Source organism: Culex pipiens, chromosome 1 (genome assembly GCF_016801865.2).
Source record: "Culex pipiens pallens isolate TS chromosome 1, TS_CPP_V2, whole genome shotgun sequence".
Classification (NCBI taxonomy): Eukaryota; Metazoa; Arthropoda; class Insecta; order Diptera; family Culicidae; genus Culex; species Culex pipiens.
The window spans coordinates 44501718-44523313 of NC_068937.1; the positions used below are offsets into that span (position 1 = coordinate 44501718).

A 21596-nucleotide genomic window follows, 5' to 3' on the forward strand; every position below is an offset into this window, starting at 1 on the left:
AGCCATTTTCAGTTGAATTTTTATTGGTGGCAAGGAAAGTTTATATTTTTATGAAAAAATCAATTTATGAAGAGTTTTGAGTTAATTTGAAATTTTATAAATTACTTTTTCTACAATTTATAACAAATAATTTGAAATCATTCAATTATAATCACTAAATCTGGAATCACAAAAAGTTTTTTTATGTTGATATTTTTTATATCAAGCACATTACTTACGAAAAAAATGATTTATTTTTATAGAAAAAACAAAAATATTCACGAAAATGACCTTACCAATTTTTGAAGCCTTTTTAGGTAATATTGAAAAAAAACTTTTTGCAATAAACAAAAAAAAACATTTTATAAAGGAAAGCACTATGCAACAAATATTTTCGAAAAGCTGAGAAAGTTGTTAGTATTACTGCTCTTTTATATAAAACATCGTTTTTTTTTTGTAGGTAATCTATCTTTAACAAAATATTTAAATGCATAAATTCTATCTAATTTTAAAATGGATATCAAACAAAAACAATTATTTCATGTTTTTTCACTTAGCTATATACAAAAAAGGCAAATTTTTTATAAAATTTTGAATTATACACGAAAATACTCAAATACTCACAATTCGCCAATGAAGCTATGTTTTGCGTATATTTTCACTAAATTTTGTGTAATTTATGTCAACTTTACTGCCCACCATTGAAAAAACGGCTATTATCCACTTTTGGCAAAAACGAGATATTAGCACCAGGTGATAGAGGATGTTCCAACGCATCTTCTGAAACTTGAATTTCACTAAAATAGTGTTTAGATTTGGCTGCCGATGCGAAAAACTAAACGGCTAATATGCCACTCTTATTGGAAATTGTCATGACGAAGATTTGGTGACAAACACTAAAACGCTTTTTCTCGGAATACTTGATTTGGCATAACAGCCGAATGTTCAATTATGGGCAGTTTAGTTAGTTATCACAAAATGTTATAGTTTCAAAATATTAAATTTTTCATTAAAATTTGAGTTTTTTCGAAAAAAACGATATTTTGAGAAAATTTTAGAAGTTCAATAGAATGGCTTTTTATTACTAGATTCAACTAAGCCTGTATTGCAAATTGTAAAAATCAAAGTATTTTTGAAAAAAATCAGTTTATTTGTGAAAAGTTGAGAATTTTACAAACAAATAAGTGAAATGTCAAAATCGTTTTATTTCACTTGATACCCATATTGCAAATTATGAAAATTTTAGTTTTTTTTCAAAAACTTTGAAACTTACTTTGTTTTGATAATTATATATTGTTAATGAATGCATTTAAAATTTAACATGATTTGTCTGGATAAGTCAATTTCAGAAAGATTTTAAAATGTGCTATCGTCCGTGACCGAGCCACGTAGCCCAGTGGTAACGCTTCCGCCTCGTAAGCGGTAGATCGGGGTTCAAATCCCAGCTCGGACCAACACAACTGGTGATCTTTTCTCTTCTGGAATCGATTGCTTAGTAAAGGGAAGGTAGTGTATCGTCACAAACTGGACCTTGTCATGACACCTTAGGGAGGCGACCTATGGAATGTTAACATTAACCATAACATGTTAACATTTAGTTGAGAATGAAACTGCCACTGAATCCGCTTTGTAAATGCCGGCCCCGAGACTCTTCAAGGGTGTTCCCCTCAGGAACTGGGAAAGATTTACTTTACTATCGTCCGTCATCGTCGTTATGATTACCCGGTAAAAACATTGAATTTTTTTTTTGGTATTTGAAAATATTAGGGCAATTACATTTCCAGAGTTTTTTTTATAAAAGGACCTATAAGCTATTGTTTTTCATATGTTTATAGGACCTATTAAAAAAAAAAAATAGATTTTATGTTTTATGTCATGTTGTATAATTCGCCGTTATGAATTTATTCAGTATCAGACCAATAACAAATTTTGTTATGATAATATAAACTGTTATAAAAATCTTATGCAAAAATAGATTCTTTAGGAAGATTCTATTATATTCTGTTATTTTAACAGTATTTGTCATTGAAATAGTATGAATTTTGTTATTACTGTCTGCCCGGGTATCGCAGATTGAATTATTGAACTTTCGATAACAAAAGAATTATCGTTATCGTTATCGAACCTCGATAATGTTATCTTCAACAATCTTGGCGAAAATCGGCTCTTCTACCACTTACAATTACACCTCTTATCTCTAAGAAAAAAGTAGTTTATGCAACAAGTTGCAAAAAGAGGACTTTTTCAGCACGAGTCGTACATTTATCCAACGAGGTTCACCGAGTTGGATGAATACGACGAGTGCTGAAAAAATCAAGTATTGCAACGAGTTCCATACAACATTTTTTGCAATTCCGAAAAACACCCATTGAGTGAAATTTTAAGTAAAATTTTCATGTATTTTGTCCATAAATCGTTTAAATCAAAAAAATGTTGAAAAGTTTTACTTTTCAAAACAAGTGCTGAAAAGTTCAACTTTTCAGCACTCATTTCAGTGCTGAAAAGTAGAATTTTTCATCATTTATTTTGAAAAGTGATGCTATTTGATTCTGTTATTTTTGGTACAGAAAAGTAGGCTATTTCGTCGTTCAAGAATGAAAGTAAGTAGTTTCACGACGGAATTGCAAAAATATATTTATAAAAGTCGAGTTGGTCCTAACCAGATCCCGGTACCGAAAAGGACCTAAAACACAACAATTTTATGTAAAAAAAACCTTGGCCATTGAGAAAAACTCAATTTTTAAGTCATGACTAATTTTTAACTAATTTGATATTTTTTTAAATCAAGCAAAAATAAAAACTTTATTACAGGAAAACATATGAAACGCAACAACAATTTATTTAAATTGTATTTTATTATTACTCAAGATATGCTCATAGGCTACCGGAACGAAAAAAAAAATAGGTGGAAATAAAAATATCAACATAAATATTACAAAAATAAATAAGGCGCATTGAGCAAGGCAATTTTTTAAATCGCATTTGGTCAGTAGAGGGTTAAGCTGTATCGGCATCCAAGTGTTTTATACCTTGGAAGTTTTTCGCGAAACAGTGCCATCATTCTTCAATTATTATTGTCGCATGTGTCGGTGACGGTGACGGATCGGTGTCACGGCGTGGTGAATCTGTACCAGGGATAATTTGTAATGAAGTCTGTGGGAACATAATATGCTAATTTTCCGGATGCAAACAACATAATTTGTTAAGTCGAAATTTTGTGCACTGAGAAGAGGGGTTCGGTTATAGCATATAAATACTTATCAAAACATGTTTTGACTGACAATTTTAACAAATTGTGTTATTGCTTTTCACCAAACACAGTTTGCAAAACTTAGAAGAGTGCTTGAGTTGTTCTATTCTACAAACTGTGTTCTTTTTCAGAAAAATCACATCATTTTCATCAGAGTAAGAGGGGAAAACGATAACTTTTTCCCGGGGCATCACCGGGGGCAGACAGGTGACAAAACGATGATAGTGATAAATCTCTTTATTTCCGTGCGGCAAAAAGGTACTCAGAGTTGAAGTTACTGAGCGGGGCAGGCACACGGCAGTAAAAAAGATAATGCGTCCGTAGAAGGTGGCAGGTGAGGGGGATTTTCCCGGGATGAGAGGATGTGGGAGATAAATATCAATTACAGGTTGGTTGTGATGGTTTGTCTGCCGTGTCTGACAGTGTGTGTGTGCGTGCTCGCAACAGCAAAAGTGTTGAGAGATGAGCACAGATAAAGCTCTTTTAATGTTTGTTTCGTTCGGTAGTAGATGAATGAGCCTTGCCTGTGTGTTTGTGTTTGTGTGACTTGAGGGACGATCTAATTTCTGCGGTTTTGATGTGTTTAATCTAGTGTCTCCGGAAAATATACCACACTTGTGTCCTTTTCTGTGTTTGTGCGGTTGTGTGTACGTGACATCCTCCCCCTGGGGGAATGCTCTCGAATGAGGAAGACAAATTGAAATAATAATTCTTTATTTAATGCAGCCTCCTCTAGATATATTTGTGTGAGACAAAATTTGTTGATGCTGTGGGATAGCTTGTGGCGATCCCTGCCCGCCCCCAAATCCACTAATGGAGATCATTTTTTATCATCTCGGACAAACTAATGCAATTACCTAGATTTTATGGGATTACATTAATCATGGAGAGTGTTGTTTCAATCTCTCCGGGACGAGATATGGTCTGCTCGGAAATAGACAGAAATTCAACTGTCATTGAGCGTGTTGCATTGCAATATTAATTAATTATTTTAGTGCAGAGATTGCTAAATTGAAACATCAGGTATCAGTTTTGATATAAGATAGGCAAAGATATACCAGATTTCAAAAAAAAGAGTGACTCGATTTCGGGATTTAAGTAGCCGTGAGAATAATGGTACCATTAACGGACTCAACCAACACAGCTCGAAGTGGTCAATAGAATTATGCCCTCGAGCTCATCAGAAAAAAAATAACCCATCAAAAAAACTCAAAAGCTTCAACTACTATAATCGAGCCAGGAATCTTTAACAGACCATCTCAATGACTTAAGTGCCTCGGCTACCACAGATTTTGGTCAGAAGTCGATGCATTCACTTGTTTTGTTTTGATGGCGTGAAGGAAAATCAGTTTGCCAACTGTGATGAAAATTATTCCGCAGCACTCTACTGAGGTGCAAAGTGCGCAAAGTTGACAGTTCTCAGTCCTGCAAAGCAGTGTGATGAAAAAATCTAGGCCTTGAACGATTGACACAAAACTCAAGTAATTGCTGCAAGGCGCAATACCTTTCAAATTATAAACCCCGCCTGCTATGATGATTGTTTCAATGTGTTAAACATAAAAATGACAACAAATTTTGAAAAAAAAAAACAAATCATGGACATTATTTTATAAAATTCATTAAAAAACTAAGCCGGCGGTGTCCATCACGTGAAAGTAAATTAGGGGGAGAGGGGGTAATATGCACCCCAGGGGTAAAATTCATTCCCTGCTTTTCTCGGTTTTGGGAAGAGTTTTCCGGAAAAAATCATAGAAATTAGAAGCTAACATTGCAAAACTATGCTGGAAAAAATGGAGCATCGTAGTATAAAAAAAGCTTAAGTTATTTGCAAAACTTTAAAATGATGTGTTTTCATCTAATTTTCATTCAACTTTCAATATGATTTTTGGACAATACAAAAGGCATTTATTGTTATTGTAAGTGTTGATTTATATGGTTTTTTCCATAATCTTTATTATTCATAAGATGGATGAGTCCAAAAACATAAAACATGTATTTTTAATTAAATTTTCTGCAAAAAGCGTGAGCGGGGCAAAATGCACCGCTGTGATGCTCCTTTGTAAAAACAGCGGTGTCATCTAGTGGTGAATAGTGAAAACTGCTTGATGTATTTAGCCCCAAAGTTGGGATGCATATTGCCCCGCATAGTTATCTAAATGAATCAAAAATGTTTTTTAGAAATTTGATATTTTCGATCAATTTTGAGGTTATTTAAAGACTTTTTCACATGGATGACGAAAAATATTTGTTGCTTTGGAACATCGAACAAAATTATTCCATAGAAATGCTGATATAGTTAAGAAATCAAGAAATTTTGGAGAAAGTCACTTTTGTTTTACGAAATTATGCATGTCTCTGCCTTTATTGAACCAAAACTGATATTTGCTTGGAACATGTTCAGAAAACTGTACTCTACGACGTGATTGATTCGTAAATGTTTAATTCCTTAGATTTCATCTTTGCAGGTGTTTCGAGTTTCGTGAAATCGTGCGGATTATTTCAATAAAATTTTATAAATTTATTCAGTACCGTTTTTTAATGCGGCAATTTACGTTAATTTATTAACTATTTTTTCTCGAAATTTAAAAAAAAAACAAGCTTAAATTTTTTAAATTTATTTTCTTTCTAATTTTGAAATTTTTTTTCTAAGCTAACTTAATCCACCTATGGGGTTGGAGCCTTGCTCACTCTCAAAATTCATCTTTCTTAAGATCCACAACAAAAAAGTAGAGTAATTCTCTGAGTTTTCGGTCATTCGATTTTTTTGTGTTTTTTAATCCGGCTGAAACTTTTTTGGTGCCTTCGGTATGCCCAAAGAAGCCATTTTGCATCATTAGTTTGTCCATATAATTTTCCATACAAATTTGGCAGCTGTCCATACAAAAATGATATGTGATAATTCAAAAATCTGTATCTTTTGAAGGAATTTTTTGATCGATTTGGTGTCTTCGACAAAGTTGTAGGTATGGATATGGACTACACTGAAAAAAAAAATGATACACGGTAAAAAATTTTTTGGTGATTTTTTATTTAACTTTTTGTCACTAAAACTTGATTTGCAAAAAAACACTATTTTTTATTTTTTTTTTTTTATTTGTTTTAGAGGTTATAAAATGCCAACTTTTCAGAAATTTCCAGAATGGGCAAAAATCTTTGACCGAGTTATAATTTTTTGAATCAATACTGATTTTTTCAAAAAATCGAAATATCGGTCGCAAAAATTTTTAAACTTCATTTTTCGATGTAAAATCGAATTTGCAATCAAAAAGTACTCCAGTGAATTTTTGATAATGTGCACCGTTTTCAAGTTATAGCCATTTTTAGGTAACTTTTTAGAAAATAGTCGCAGTTTTTCATTTTTTAAAATTAGTGCCCATGTTTGCCCATCTTTGAAAAAAATATTTTTGAAAAGCTGAGAAAATTCTCTATATTTTGCTTTATTGAACTTTGTTGATGCGACCCATAGTTGCTGAGATATTGCTATGCAAAGGCTAAAAAACAGGAAAATTGATGTTTTCTAAGTCTCACCAAAACAACCCACCATTTTCTAATGTCGATATCTCAGCAACTATAGGTCCGATTAACAATGTTAAAATATGAAACATTCGTGAAATTTTCCGATCTTTTCGAAAAAAATATTTTCAAAAATTTAAAATCAAGACTAAAATTTTAAACGGGCCAAACATTCAATATTACGCCCATTTGAAATGTTAGTCTTGATTTTAAATTTTTGAAAACATTTTTTTCGAAAAGATTGGAAAATTTCACGAATGTTTCATGTTTTAACATTGTAAATCGGACCTATAGTTGCTGAGATATCGACATCAGAAAATGTTGGGTTGTTTGGGTGAGACTTAGAAAACATCAATTTTCCTGTTTTTTAGCCTTTGTATAGCAATATCTCAGCAACTATGGGTCGCATCAACAAAGTTCAATAAAGCAAAATATAGAGAATTTTCTCAGCTTTTCAAAAATATTTTTTTCATTGGTGGGCAAACATGGGCACTAATTTTAAAAAATGAAAAACTGCGACTATTTTCAAAAAAGTTACCTAAAAATGGATATAACTTGAAAACGGTGCACATTATCAAAAATTCACTAGAGTACTTTTTGATTGCAAATTCGATTTTACATCGAAAAATGAAGTTTAAAAATTTTTGCGACCGATATTTCGATTTTTTGAAAAAATCAGTATTGATTCAAAAAATTATAACTCGGTCAAAAATTTTTGCCCATTCTGGAAATTTCTGAAAAGTTGGCATTTTATAACCTCTAAAACATATCAAAAAATAAAAAAAAATTAAAAATAGTGTTTTTTTGCAAATCAAGTTTTAGTGACAAAAAGTTAAATAAAAAATCACCAAAATTTTTTTTACCGTGTATCATTTTTTTTTCAGTGTAGTCCATATCCATACCTACAACTTTGTCGAAGACACCAACTCGATCAAAAAATTCCTTCAAAAGATACAGATTTTTGAATTTTCACATATCATTTTTGTATGAACAGCTGCCAAATTTGTATGGAAAATTATATGGACAAACTAATGATGCAAAATGGCTTCTTTGGGCATACCGAAGGCACCAAAAAAGTTTCAGCCGGATTAAAAAATACAAAAATTAAAATTAAAGAAAAAAGACCGATTCCGTAGAGAACTGCTCAGTACACAAATATCACTTAAGAGGTCAAAACTCGAGACAGGGTTGCCAGATATTCAATGTTTTGGTTTCGTTGGAAAGATCTTACATTTACCTAACCAACGGTGGGTCGGATGATGGATCCGAACATAGTTTAAATATATTTAAGTGAGATCCGGCTTCAAAAAAGTACGTAAATATTACTTTAGTAGGCATAATTAAAGACAGGGTAGGCACACACAGTGACACAAGCGAGAAAACCTCAAACGTTTAATGAATATCGCCAAAATCAACATTTCAGTTTCGCTTACTTTTTCACAGCGCTTTCAATACAAAACTGCCCCCACATTTCGGCAACGTGCTCTTTTGCAAATTAATTGGTCACTCATTTGAAAAATAATCCCGAAACATTGAAATAATTAGCAAGCGCCATCAAAAAAAACAAACGCGACAAGTTTTTGACGTTTGACTTTTGATGACCCATTCCAATCGAAGGCTGAAGAAACCCGAGCGAGAAGCGAAGGCAAATAAAGAATAAAGGATTGTCACCAACACCACCAGCAGCACCTGTTGGAGTGAGCCAGTAATGCCAGGAAGTTTTATTTATAAATGCTACTTTTCGTGAGCTTAAAATTTAATCAATTTTGGCAGCACCAGGCAGACCCAAAAGAGCACTGGAAGTAAAAAAAAACTAAGCTGAAAATAGGAAAATGGGCTTGGCCCAACGCAATCGTTTGATTAGAATACATTTTGGAAATATATTTTTTTAAATGATTGTAAAAGGAATAGAATAACTTTAAGTAAAAGTGAAAATAAACAGAAATGTTCACAAAAAGTTGCTCTACTCGTTGGTGCACTTGGTATTAGTAAATTTCAAGGAACACTACAGATTATCCGGCATCATTCAAACACGACCGTTTATTAGGTTTAAAATGGGTTTATTTCCCCTATACTCTGCAGGTTCAGAAAATAGCGATTTTTTCACATGTTTTAGAGAGTTTATTTTTTTTTAGTTTCTGGTCATGTTCTTCAAATAACTCAAAAAGAACAATCATAATCAAAATTGAAATTAAAAATTCTTTGAACATTTGTAAAAAAAATGCTTCCTGACTCAACTTTACGATTTCTATCGAAAGCTTTTATTACTTTCCAACTCTTCAACCCAATAATTACTCATTAATACAAATTCTTCCACTCATATTAATATCAGCACTCTCAAAATGAAAATCCAATCAGGTTTACTCGGTAATTTGTTTGTTTACACACGCACACACACTCACGCACACATCGAAAAATTATTAACTCTTTTCATTGTTATTTCGCTGAAAGCCCACATCGCTTCAATTTCTGTCGAAAATAGGTACCCCCCGATGGCGACCGATTTTCCACCCAAACTTTGCTCTTGTTCTTCCCTTGGTGCTGCTATTTTCTCCTCACACAAACAAACAATCAAAATCGACAGCGAATTTCATCAACGCTTTTTTCTCTGTTCTGTTTCTCGAAATTCACGGTTTTTATTTGTTGTAATGGAATCTCCCAAGACTCGGAAAAGTGCTCGAGGGGTGGGGGAAAGGCTTTTCGCGGGAATCCCCCCCCAACGGTATTATTGTTATTACTGTCGCGCGCTGCTCGTCGCAGCTTGTGTTTTTGTTTTGTTCTGCCTTTATTGTTGTGTGTGTGTGTGTGCGTTGGTTTGTCGTTTGTTTATTTGTTTGCTTTTCGTCTGTTATGATTTAGTTGCTGCTTTTGTCTTTTCTTCACAAAAAAGGCCAATCTTGAAGGGGGTTGCTGTATTATTGAGTTTTCCTCCCCCCCCCCTCCTCCATGGAGGATTAGAAGTGTCGGATTTTCCCCGGAAAAACACACACACACAACTGTGTGTGTGTCTGTTCACAAAGCGACCCTGACGTGTACGTGATAAACTGCCTTCCATTTGAGTGGCATGAAATAGGGTGGGAAGGGGAGGGGAGACTTTCCCAGCCAAAGGGAAATTGTGGGAAAATAAGTGCCAGCAAGAGAGTACCACTCCCCGGGAAAAGCCAAAATCGTTGAACATGAGTGGCATGTGTGTGGGCGAGCAAGTACGTGTACGTTTGAAACAATTTGGAGAGTCGGTACTTGTAACGAGACGACGAAAGTGGAAAAGCCTTTACCCTCGTGCACTGCTCCAACTCGGATTCCGACAAGGATCATTTCACTCTGATCTGAAGGATAAGAGGTTGGGAATGGTGAGGGGCGAAATAAATCGTGGGAGGCTGGAGGGAAAACATGACGGGAAAATTTCAGGAGAAAACGAAGCTTTTGTGAAAATTATGTTAAATTTTTCATTGAAACTTTTTTTCTTCATTTTTTAATATTTAAACTACATGGTATTAACTTTTAAAGAATTAAACTTTTAAGAAATTCAGTTAGTTTTTTTCAGTTCTTCGAATTTTAATAAATGTTTTTTTTCACAAATTTAATAAAAGATTAAATTAAATTTTGGAGAAATTTGCATTTCTCATAACTTAATTAATATTGGAGTTTATGTCAACTATGATTTGCACTGTAGTTCTTTTTTATGTAATTGGATGTTCTAACAATGGATTTGACAAGTGCAGGAAAAATAAAAAAACCTTCGATTTGGAAATGAATAATTATAAAAAGCAAAATAAATAATACAAAAAAGAAGCTTTTTACAGAAAAATATTTAACTTAGGAAAAAACCCATTTTAATCACACTAAGCCGTTCGACCAATTCTCATCACTTTTGCCGTTTTCCGCTATTAAATCAACATTTTCAGATGTATCAACAATGGAGAGTTGCTTGCTCACTTTAATTTGAGCTATCTATTACTTTGGAACAGTCAAACACACTTCATGAAAGCTGTAATTCATGATCAAAGTGCTGATAGGCCGATAATAGAAATAGGCTGAGAAAGGGTATAGTTCCCCTACTTAACCTGTTGGTGAAAAAACCTTTTTGGCGAAAATTGACAGATAAATTGATGTTGAAAACTATTTATTTTTATAACGTGCAAATTACAAAGCAATCACAATCAGAACAAATGAACACCATACTGATCTTGAAATAGAAATGCTCTAAGTAGTTTTTAATTTATTTCGAAATGAGTTGCAGGGAATTTTTCTTTATTTTTACTGTTAATAATAGTAATTTTGATCATTTCAACCATTTTTTTTTCGAGCTCCCAAGTTTGGGAAAAAAAGATTGAAGAGTCAAACTGGAAATAAAATAAGCATGGCCAGCTTAAAGTTTAAACTGTAAAGAATTTCGTTTTGCGAAAATCTCGCTCGACAAATATTATCTAATTCAGGGGTAACCAAAGTATGGCCCGCGGGCCAAACGTGGCCCGCGAGGTGTCTTTTTGTGGCTCGCGGACCCAGTTTGAATGATCATGTTATTTTGCCTGTAAAGTGAGTATTTTTTTCAAAATGAAGATTAATATGAAATGTTTTTTTCCCGAATATAAAAATAAAGTTTATCCATATTTTTATCCCCATTTTACGACACACATATTTTGTTCAAAAATCCTCCTGATTGAAACGATTGCACACATTTCAATGTGAGTGAAACTAGTAAATATCTTCAAAATTTTCATCAAACATTTTTGAAAATGTTTATGAAACGTTAAAATTTGTCTTAGGTTGAAAACTGTAACAAACATTAAGTATATAATTATGATAACTTTAAAGTCATAATGACCCTTTCAATGAACTGAGCCCCAAACTCAATATGCACTAAGAAACCTTCCAACTCGGGATTCAAATTCATGACAGTTGGATAACGAATCTGATTGACTACCATTCAAGCAGACAAAATTTTGAAATCGGAGGAATAAGGCTGTTGCAAATATTTTACAAAGCTTTTGTCACTCCAATCCTCCTCGACAAATAGGGGCGAACAATATTTAAAAAAAAAGCTTCAAAATTTCAATGAAAATTTTAATGCAATCAGCTTAAACCAATTTAAAAGGCATTCCTCTGTGATGAGAATTATTTTGAGCGTGTTTGGGTTTATTCAAAACTAATTTGTGTTGTTGAATTTTTGATGAACCGTAGTAGTGCCGCAATATGAGTTTTTACGCAGATTTTTTTGTCTTATCTTTTTTTTTTAAATTATGTGTTTAAATCAACTGTATTGGGTCTATAATTTTTTCCAACATTTTTAAAATTTAAATTCAGTTTTCAGTTTTCCGTTTTGAGTTTCAAGTTTTGAGTTTTGAGTTTTGAGTTTTGAGTTTTAAGTTTTGAGTTTTGAGTTTTGAGTTTTGAGTTTTGAGTTTTGAGTTTTGAGTTTTGAGTTTTGAGTTTTGAGTTTTGAGTTTTGAGTTTTGAGTTTTGAGTTTTGAGTTTTGAGTTTTGAGTTTTGAGTTTTGAGTTTTGAGTTTTGAGTTTTGAGTTTTGAGTTTTGAGTTTTGAGTTTTGAGTTTCGAGTATAGAGTTTCGAGTTTTGAGTTTCGATTTTTTAGTTTTGATTTTTGAGTTTTGAGTTTTGAGTTTTGAGTTTTGAGTTTTGAGTTTTGAGTTTTGAGTTTCGAGTATAGAGTTTCGAGTATTGAGTTTTGAGTTTTGAGTTTTGAGTTTTGAGTTTTGAGTTTTGAGTTTTGATTTTTCAGTTTTCTGTATTAGTTTAAATTCAATTCAATTCGGTTTTATCATAATCCATTTTAGAACAATTTTTGCTTTAAATAAAGGTAGTTACCAAGAGCAAGAAAAAATAAAAAAAATTACCAAAAAAATGCAAAGGAAAGCGGAAAGAAAGAGAAAAAGTTTATAATTATATCACAGTATTTTATCCTTTGTAAATGTGCCTGATCATCAGCTCCCCAAGGGCCAGGAATTGCTCCGCCTTGTTACGGCAGGTCCGAAACCGCGTCATCATCTCCCCCGCGAGTGCAAAGAACTCCGGCAGGGTGAAAAGATCTTCCCCGGTGACTTTTTGTTGGGCCGCATTGCCGCTACCGGCAGCGACCACGCTGACAAATGATCTCCCCCAGCCAGGAGGGAACACTGAATTGTCCGCGGTAACCGTACGCTGCCCCAGCTGCCGGCACGGTTACGCTCGTACTTCGCTGAGGAGGGTGGGACGATGCTGCTTTCTTTTTCCTCTTTTGCTGCTCCTCGAGGTAGTTTTTCCGTGCACTGCATCCACGGTAGTTGCTGGTATGGTTGCCTCCATAGATGGCGCACTTGATGCGCGCCTTGGTTTGCTCTGCCTTGCCCCCCACGTCCACTTTGCACGGCAGTGCACACGCCTCAGAGATTTCACGCAGCGGGGCTGTAGGTTGTAGTTCCGCGATCCGTGGCCGAATTTCTGACAACGGTGGCAATGTGCCGCATGCTCTTGAATTTTGACGGTGCCGCGGTCGAAGTACAGCAGGTACAGGGTTCTGGCTTTATTCCGGCGTCCGAAAGGTGTTTCTACAGGTCGGAAACCGGAAACCAGTGCAAGACGACCTTAACAGGGGGCTTCTCTGTTATTGAATGTGTAGAAGTTGAAGTTGCTACGCTTCAGTTCCTCAAACACCAGGTTGAAATCCTTTTTGTTCAGTGTAATCACTAGCACCGACGACTTACCGATTTTCAGACAATATCCAAGGCCTTCCAACAACCCGTCAACATTGTTCTCCAACGTGTCCAAAACAAAAATTAGAGGTGGTCTTCGTTCCGTTGGAGAATTGATCTTTTTTGACGTCGACACTTTTTTCTGTGCACGTCCATCGTCGTCGTCGTCGTCGGTAGTGCTACCGTCGGTATTGTTGTTGTTTTCTTCGTCGTCGCTCACCATCTGGAACTCGTTCCTGATGGGGATGTTGGCGGATGTTGATGTACCACTGGTTGTACCTGAACGGGTTCGCACTGGTGTTCTCGGAACATATCCGGGATGTAGATACTTTTTGCCGATTCCTTCTGCGCTCATGCTTCCCGGCGTGTCGACGCGGCGTTGGTTTGTTTACCTTTTTGCACACGGCCAGTAGACGAACTTGGTGGATTTGTCGAGGCCACACTCGAAATGCTACGGCCACGGCCGGCCCTTGGCTTGGTGGAGGAGCAAACTCGCGGGTAATCACTGTTAATTACGGCGAAAAATTTTGAAAAACGATAGAGCACTGAGCACTTGACAGCTGCTGCGTAAACGGAGGTGACACTTTCAGTGTTAGGTTTTTGGTTTTACTGTTCACTTTACAGGTTTGAATTATCAGTTTTCAATGTATTGTTTTGTTTGTTTGTTCGTTTTTTTTTTTTGAAAGTCTAAGTATAGATTGGTTAGCTTACAGCAATCTGCTTCCTTTATTACTTTAGACCAAGTTTAAAGTGATTGTTTGTCACGTATTTTCTTCACGTTTTTTTTCCCACATCTATATCCCTTCCTTAGACACGCATTATCATAACTAGAACTAACCTTCGTAGAACCATCATCACCAGAATCGTAATGCTCAGCTCGTCCTTGGAAAACCCGGAGAGCAAACCAGTGAATAGGGAAAAATAGAATAACACACACACACACACACACACACACACACACACACACACACACACACACACACACACACACACACACACACACACACACACACACACACACACACACACACACACACACACACACACACACACACACACACACACACACACACACACACACACAAAACATACCCTGCTCGTTGGAAAAAAATACAATCCCGCATTCGATAAGTGGGGTAAGATTATGGGGTGTCATTGAAAAAAAAATTGGATGGTTTTGCTCCATTTTGTCCGGGGGGCGGGTGGCAAAATCTTCACCGAAAAGGGTTGAATCACGCCGTCAGAATGACGAGGAATTTCGGTTGATGTTGAGTTTGAGCCGTTTTGGCGGCTGTTGGCCGTTCCTCCTGGGAATGATTGTTTAATTTCGAAATGGAGCGGAATTATGTATGAGAATTTTTGCACGAGTTGTTGTTGTTGGGCTTGATATGGGTTTACAAGGGGGTTGTTTCACGCAAGATTTAAGCGCAAACCAGCGGTGACGAGCCGGCGAACCTGTGTGTGGTTACGAGCTGTTTAGAGACGGCAGAGAGTGCCCGCGTTTTGATTGAGTTGGAAAGGGGTTGTTTGAGGAGTTTTTTTTAGTTCTGAGTCATATTTTGACTTTAGTGGAAATCAAGCTGTTATGATAGGACAGACAATTGCTATCTGTTTATTGAAAAATGATAATTTTTTCTAACTGTAACTGGCAGCAACATCTTGAACACATTTTTATTTTTTTGCAAACATGTTTTTTTTATACTGTTATGCAGGTGGGAATAAGAAAACGGAGATCATTTCAAGAACAAGTCCTTTTAAAATTTTCAATTTTGTCCGAAAGTCATGACCATCGGTAATGAGAAGAAAAAATAATAACATCCCCAACACTTAGTCTTCAAAAGGTTATTGAACAAATCTTATGAGAGACAATAACAACTCAAAGTATGCATTATGCAAAATCATTGAATCATTGTTCGCGTTATTAATGTGCTATTCTAATTTTTATTTGTTGATTTTATAAACCGGCACTGTGTGGACATTAAATTTCAATTGAGTGGTCGATTTCACTGCACTATACCACTTCACTACTCAAATTTTGCTTTTTAGTTTCATTTAGTTTCAAAAGCTTGTTGAGTCCCATCAATCAACTCTGAGACGAGAATGACAACTACCCCTTACAGTACTACTACTACTTCTATAGAATGCAGGCTTGCCACATGTACAGATATTTTTGACACAGACCAAACACTCAAACTAATTATTTTTACAGTAAAAATACATTTGAGTAGTTTTTTTTAAACTGCACTAAAAAGATGAACATTTTTTGCATCTTTTTGCTTGTTTGGCATTTGATAAAAATGTTTTTCTTTAAAGTTATACTTGATTGAGTGTTTGGTCTGTGCCAAAAATATCTGTACGTGTGGCAAGCCTGGTAGACACCTCATCTTGTTTCGCATCTCAGTTCGCATTATGAATGTCAAAACATCAACTTTCATTTAAAGTTTGTTTGAACGCTGTAGTTAATGCCAAAACAATTATATAAAATAAAATTAAATTCTTCTAATAAGTAATTTTTCAATCACCGATTATACCGTAAAACAAAGTAATAATAAAATAAGTTTATCAAAAATGTGAAACATTTCACTGAAATATTTCATAGGCGTCCGATGCACCGGGAAGGCAACTTCAAGAAAAAATAATAATAACAGTTTCTGATAAAATAACAAGATTTGGCATTGAAGAGATATTATATTGAAAATGTTTAATAACACGCTATTAAGAAGAAATGTTATACATTACAAAAACTCTCCTAATAACAAGGATTGTTATACGTATGGTATTTTGACTTAGAAATAAAATTACCATAAATCGCACAAATGGAAAAGTTTCTAAGTGCCCATAACACAATCTTTTTTTTCTTTTGTTAAATATGTTTAGATTTTTAAGATAATTTTGACCAATTTCCTTAAGCTAAAATTATTTAAAAAGTTGAAATTTTGATACTTATTTTTTTAAATTATTTGATATACCCTCTAAGGGACTTTGCTAAAATTGGCTAGAACTATGGGATAATTTTGACCAATTTCGTCGGGGTCATTATTTTGATCATGAAATGGGGTCATTAAGCTAAAATTATTCTGAAAAGTTGAAATTTTGAAAGTTGATTTTTTTGATTATTTGATATACCCCCTAAGGGACTGTGCTAAAATTGGCTAGAACTATGGGATAATTTTGAACAATTTCGTTGGGATCATTATTTTAAGCTGAAATTATTCTGAAAAGTTGAAATTTTGAAAGTTGATTTTTTTAATTATTTGATATACCTCCAAAAGGACTTTGTTAAAAATGGTTAGAACTATGGGGTAATTTTGACCAATTTCGTCAGAGTCATTATTTTGGCTATGAAATGGGGTCCTTAAGCTGAAATTATTCTGAAAAGTTGAAATTTTGAAAGTTGATTTTTTTAATTATTTGATATACCCCCTAAAGGACTTTGTTAAAAATGGTTAGAACTATGGGATAATTTTGACCAATTTGGTCAGGGTCATTATTTTGGCCATGAAATGGTGTCCTTAAGCTGAAATTATTCTAAAAAGTTGAAATTTTGAAATTTGATTTTTTTAATTATTTGATATACCCCCTAAGGGACTTTGCTAAAATTGGCTAGAACTATGAAATAATCGGAGTCGGAATCTGTGAAGTCGGGTATTTTTGAGAGCTGAAGTCGTCGTTGACGTCATATCTTGCATCCAGAGTCGGAGTTGTCTTCAAAGTATGGATTCAAAGTCGCTTGGAGGTACCGGACTCTGCAGCCCTGACTAGTACATAGGAGTTATGGCAACTGCAGGTTTATTTGCAAATTACAAATAAACTAAAACAATAACTTTTTTTGTTATGGAGACATACCAGTTCAATAAATTTTTTTGTTATTATGCTGCTCCACCTTTCCGCACATAATAACAAATCTTGTTATTCCTTCATGATTCCTTCTGTGTTATTGGTTTGTTACAGCAATAACAACATAATAACAGTTTAAGTTATTCTTCGAACAAATCTTTGTTATTGATTTTTGTTATATTAACAACTAATCCGATCATCCCAATAACATATTTCGATCTTCTCACAATATCAAAAACTGACCTTCCCAAGTTATTTCCGTCTGCTTGGGTATAGATCTGGATCCTGCTGGTTTAACGTGGAGTCGCTGTATAAAGTGTTAAAAAATGTTACAACATGATTCTTCATCATTCTGTTCACATTGCATAACTTTTAAGCCTTGTTAAGAATTGCGTTCACAGTTGATTACATGTCAATTTCTATTAAAATATGGAGTTTTTTTGAAAAAATTGCCGTCAGATTTTTTGATACAACTTTTAAGGAGGGTAAAACAAACTTTGAAAAAATATATTTGAAACGACCTTTGAATTTAAAAACGTTTTTGCTTGAAAATTCTAATGCTCCAATAATATTAAAAAATGTTTAACTTTTCTCCAACTTTCCAACAATTTAAAAAAAAAAATCATCTCCCTACCTTACTCCGGTTAGAATGGATATACATAATCATAAAATTATATTTGCAAATGCTTATATTAACCGTGAGAAAAGACACATATTTGAAAATTATCACAATAGTTCATTACCTTGTTTTAAATTTTAAAAAGTTTTAAAAGTTTGACCAATAATTTAAAACAAACGTTAAAGTTGTTAAGAGACAGTTTTTAAGAAGCAGCTTTATTGGTTAATTCAGAGCTTCCAGTATCGATGTAAAATATTTATTCATTGGAAGATTTCTAAAGGCTTTAGATTTGTTGAGGACTTTTGAGAAAAAAATAGGCATACCGAAAAAAAATTGCAGATTTTTTAATCAACTTTTTTTTTCACTAAAACTCAATTTCCCAAAATACGTATTTTTTTGATTTTCGAGATTTTTTTATATGTTTTAGGGGTCAAAATCCGCAACTTTTGAGCCATAGAGAAACATGGTCAAAAAATCTGCCACCGAGTTATGAATTTTTTAAGTCGTTTTTGAAGTTTTCTAAATCTCACCAAAACAACCCACCATTTTCTAATGACGATATCTCAGCAACTAATGGTCCGATTTCCAATGTTAATGCATGAAACATTCGTAAAATTTTCCGATATTTTCGAAAAAAAATATTTTGAATTTTTTTAAATCAAGACTAGCATTTTAAATGGGCATAGTATTCAATGTTTGGCCCTTTCAAAATGTTAGTCTTGATTTAAAAAAAAACTCAAATATTTTTTTCAAAAAGATTGGAAAATTTCACAAATGTTTCATGTATTAAAATTGAAAATCGGACCTGCTGAGATATCGTCTTTAGAAAATGGTGAGATTTAGAAAACTTCAATTTTCGTGTTTCTTTTTCTTAGAGCGGCTCTATCTCAGCAACCCGAGGTCCAATCTTCAATGTCTCTTAGACAATTTTATAGAAATTTTTCTGAACTTTATTTTTTTTTCAAAATGGTCACTCATGGTCTTTTTTTTAAAAAATCGAAAAATCGAACTTTCGATGCCTATATCTTGAAAACGGAGCCCTTTATCAAAAAATCTGTACAGAACTTTTCGATTGCAAATTCAATTTTGCATTAAAAAAGAATTTAAAATTTGTTTTTGCATGAAACTTCAATTTTTTCCAAAAATCACTATTTTTTCAAAAATTCGGTGGCAGATTTTTTGACCATGTTTCTCTATGGCTCAAAAGTTGCGGATTTTTGTCCCCTAAAACATATCAAAATATCTCGAAAATCAAAATATACGTATTTTGGGAAATTGAGTTTTAGTAAATAAAAAATGATTAAAATATCTGCAATTTTTTTCCGTGTACCTATTTTTTCTCAATAGTCCTCAACAATACTTACAACTTTGCGAAGACACCAAATTGATCAGAAAATTCACTCAAAAGTTACAGCTGTTTGAATATTTACATACCATTTTTGTATGGACAGCAGCCAAAATTGTATGGAAACTTGTATGGATGAACCAATGACGCAAAATAGCTTATTTTGTCATATGGAAGGCCCCCACAAAGTTTAGGTCAAATAAAAAAACACAAAAAATAAAAATGGTCGAAACCGGCCGATTTCGTAGAGAGTTGCTCAACTGTGGGTAGGTACTATCGAAATATTTTTTTATTCATCCCCTAAGGGAGCGTTCTTTTATTACGTAACGCGAAAAATCAGACTTTTAGACCCCCTCCCCCCCCCCTCGTAACAAAATTTCCATACAAATTTAAAAAAAAATGTATGGAGCGTAACACGGCCTCCGACCCCCCCTCCCCCCCTAATGCGTTACGTAATAAAAGAACGCTCCCTAAAGTACTGTCCACAGAGTAATTTGCAACAAAGTTTGACTATTTTTACAATCACATCACATGTTGCAAGATTGGGTTCGAAAGTCTGAAAATATTGGAATAAGAAGACAACAACTTCCTTCGTTGCTTAAATAAAACAATTTTCATCTATTTTATTCTTCTCTCTGTTGTAATTTTTTCTTACTATTTGTTGTTTTGAATAGCGTTAGTTCTATAAAATTAGAAACTTTCAAAAAACAAGCGTCCACCAGAAAGCAACACATAATTTCAAGGAATCGATATTGGACTTCTAACATGTAACCATTTCCAGAAAATCCCATGTTTCCAAAAATTGTAAATATCCCCCCCCCCCCCTTGCTTACCTTCCACCAGCAGCGCCACTACCATGCCGAGTAAAATCCAAAGGTCGAACCACCGAATCACCGACGCCGGCAGCATTTTTCGCCTTATTTTCCTGTGTGTTTGATATTCTCGCTCCCAACGAGAGCTAACTCACACCACTTATCTCCAGCAGCTTTAAAACACAGCCGATAACGCACACACACACCCGCACAAACACGCGTGCTTGACCTTAAGCGAGCTGGTCTCGTTCGCAGCTGGCCAGATTGAGCCAAGGAATTTCCTCAACCCACCACATTCTCACCCAACTTTGAGCCTTTTCTTCTTCTAAGGATGATGCAAAAAAAAAAGTGTTTGTGTGTGTGTTCGCACGCGTGTGTCCGTGACAGCTGTTACTCACAGCTGAGCATCGTTGGCTTGCTTTCTTTTTTACGTTACTTGTCTTAGCGGTGAAGAAATTGGTTTTGTCGTGACGCACACACGGACAGTGACACACACAAACACACACTCGAACCGAGGGATGCGAACAGACACACCGACAAGATTCGTCTTCTTGGGGCGTGGTGCTCCGGTCTTGTCCGGTTTGGTTAGCGTTCTGTCATGTTCCGCGAGGACCCCCTTCAAGAAATCGGCAAAAACGATAAAAACGATGAAAATTTGCCTCAAAAAAAAATCCCGTTAATATTTCGTCGATATCGCGCGATTGGGTTTTGACGTTTCACTGCGCGCCGCAACGAGTTGGCCGCGCGAGGAAGATTCGGTCGCAACTGAGGGGTCTTGGCCGCAGCATCCAGCGCCGGTGGACCAGCGCCACGAAGGACCGCTTTTTCCCGAAGAGAAAACACTCACCCGAGAGAGCGAGAAAATCATCATCACAATCAGTGATGATGAGCGGAGAAGGCGATGATGCTTTCTCCCGCAGCTGTCAAAGTTCGGAGAAAGCGTTACGCGTTACGTTTTATTCGATCTTCGTGGAGAGAGAAATTTCACGCTCTCCTCGGCAAGATTCTACCTCGAAAGAGAGTCCAAAAATCGTTCTAAACCAGCATCAGAAGTGAAAAATCAGCTTCCGATGCATTGATGATCGGTGCATTGTGCAACTTCGTGTTTGTGTAACGCTTCGTAACGCTTAGAGGTGGGCGTTACCCGCAAAAAAAAACAAAACTTGACAGACAGTAGTTTATCTCGGACTGGGTTGATACACTGTTGTCGCTGCCGACGGATGATGACTTTTTTGTGCTTGAAATTATCGATTGCCACACTGTGTGGGTGGGTGGGTGTTTCAATGTTAGGACGGGTGTTGTGGGTGGAATTGGGTATTTTTGGAATGAATAACATTGGGTGCAGCGCAGCCACAGTAATGCAAATTGAAGCTGGTTTGTGTGCTTTCTGGGAAATGTGTGTGTGTCATTGAAGTGAGCGGGTGAATTGATGCTTTCGTGGGATAGAAATTCCAAAGAGTTTAAGTTCTTGGAGTGACATTGAATGTTTGAATACACGCAGAAAAATCTGATTGTGAACTTGGCAAAATGTTGGGTGCAGCTGCTAAACACGAT

General features: G+C 35.0%; 1 protein-coding gene across 1 annotated transcript in view; it reads right to left on the minus strand.

Annotated features, from left to right (window-relative positions):
* Positions 1 to 20725, minus strand: part of LOC120424496 (uncharacterized) — a 96687-nt gene extending 75962 nt beyond the window's left edge. The window contains exon 1 of the mRNA XM_039588682.2: positions 20064 to 20725. Within this exon, the coding sequence (XP_039444616.1) occupies positions 20064 to 20139 (76 nt within the window). The 5' untranslated portion in view covers positions 20140 to 20725. The remainder of the gene's footprint in view (positions 1 to 20063) is intronic.
* Between the last annotated feature and the right edge of the window lie 871 nt (positions 20726 to 21596).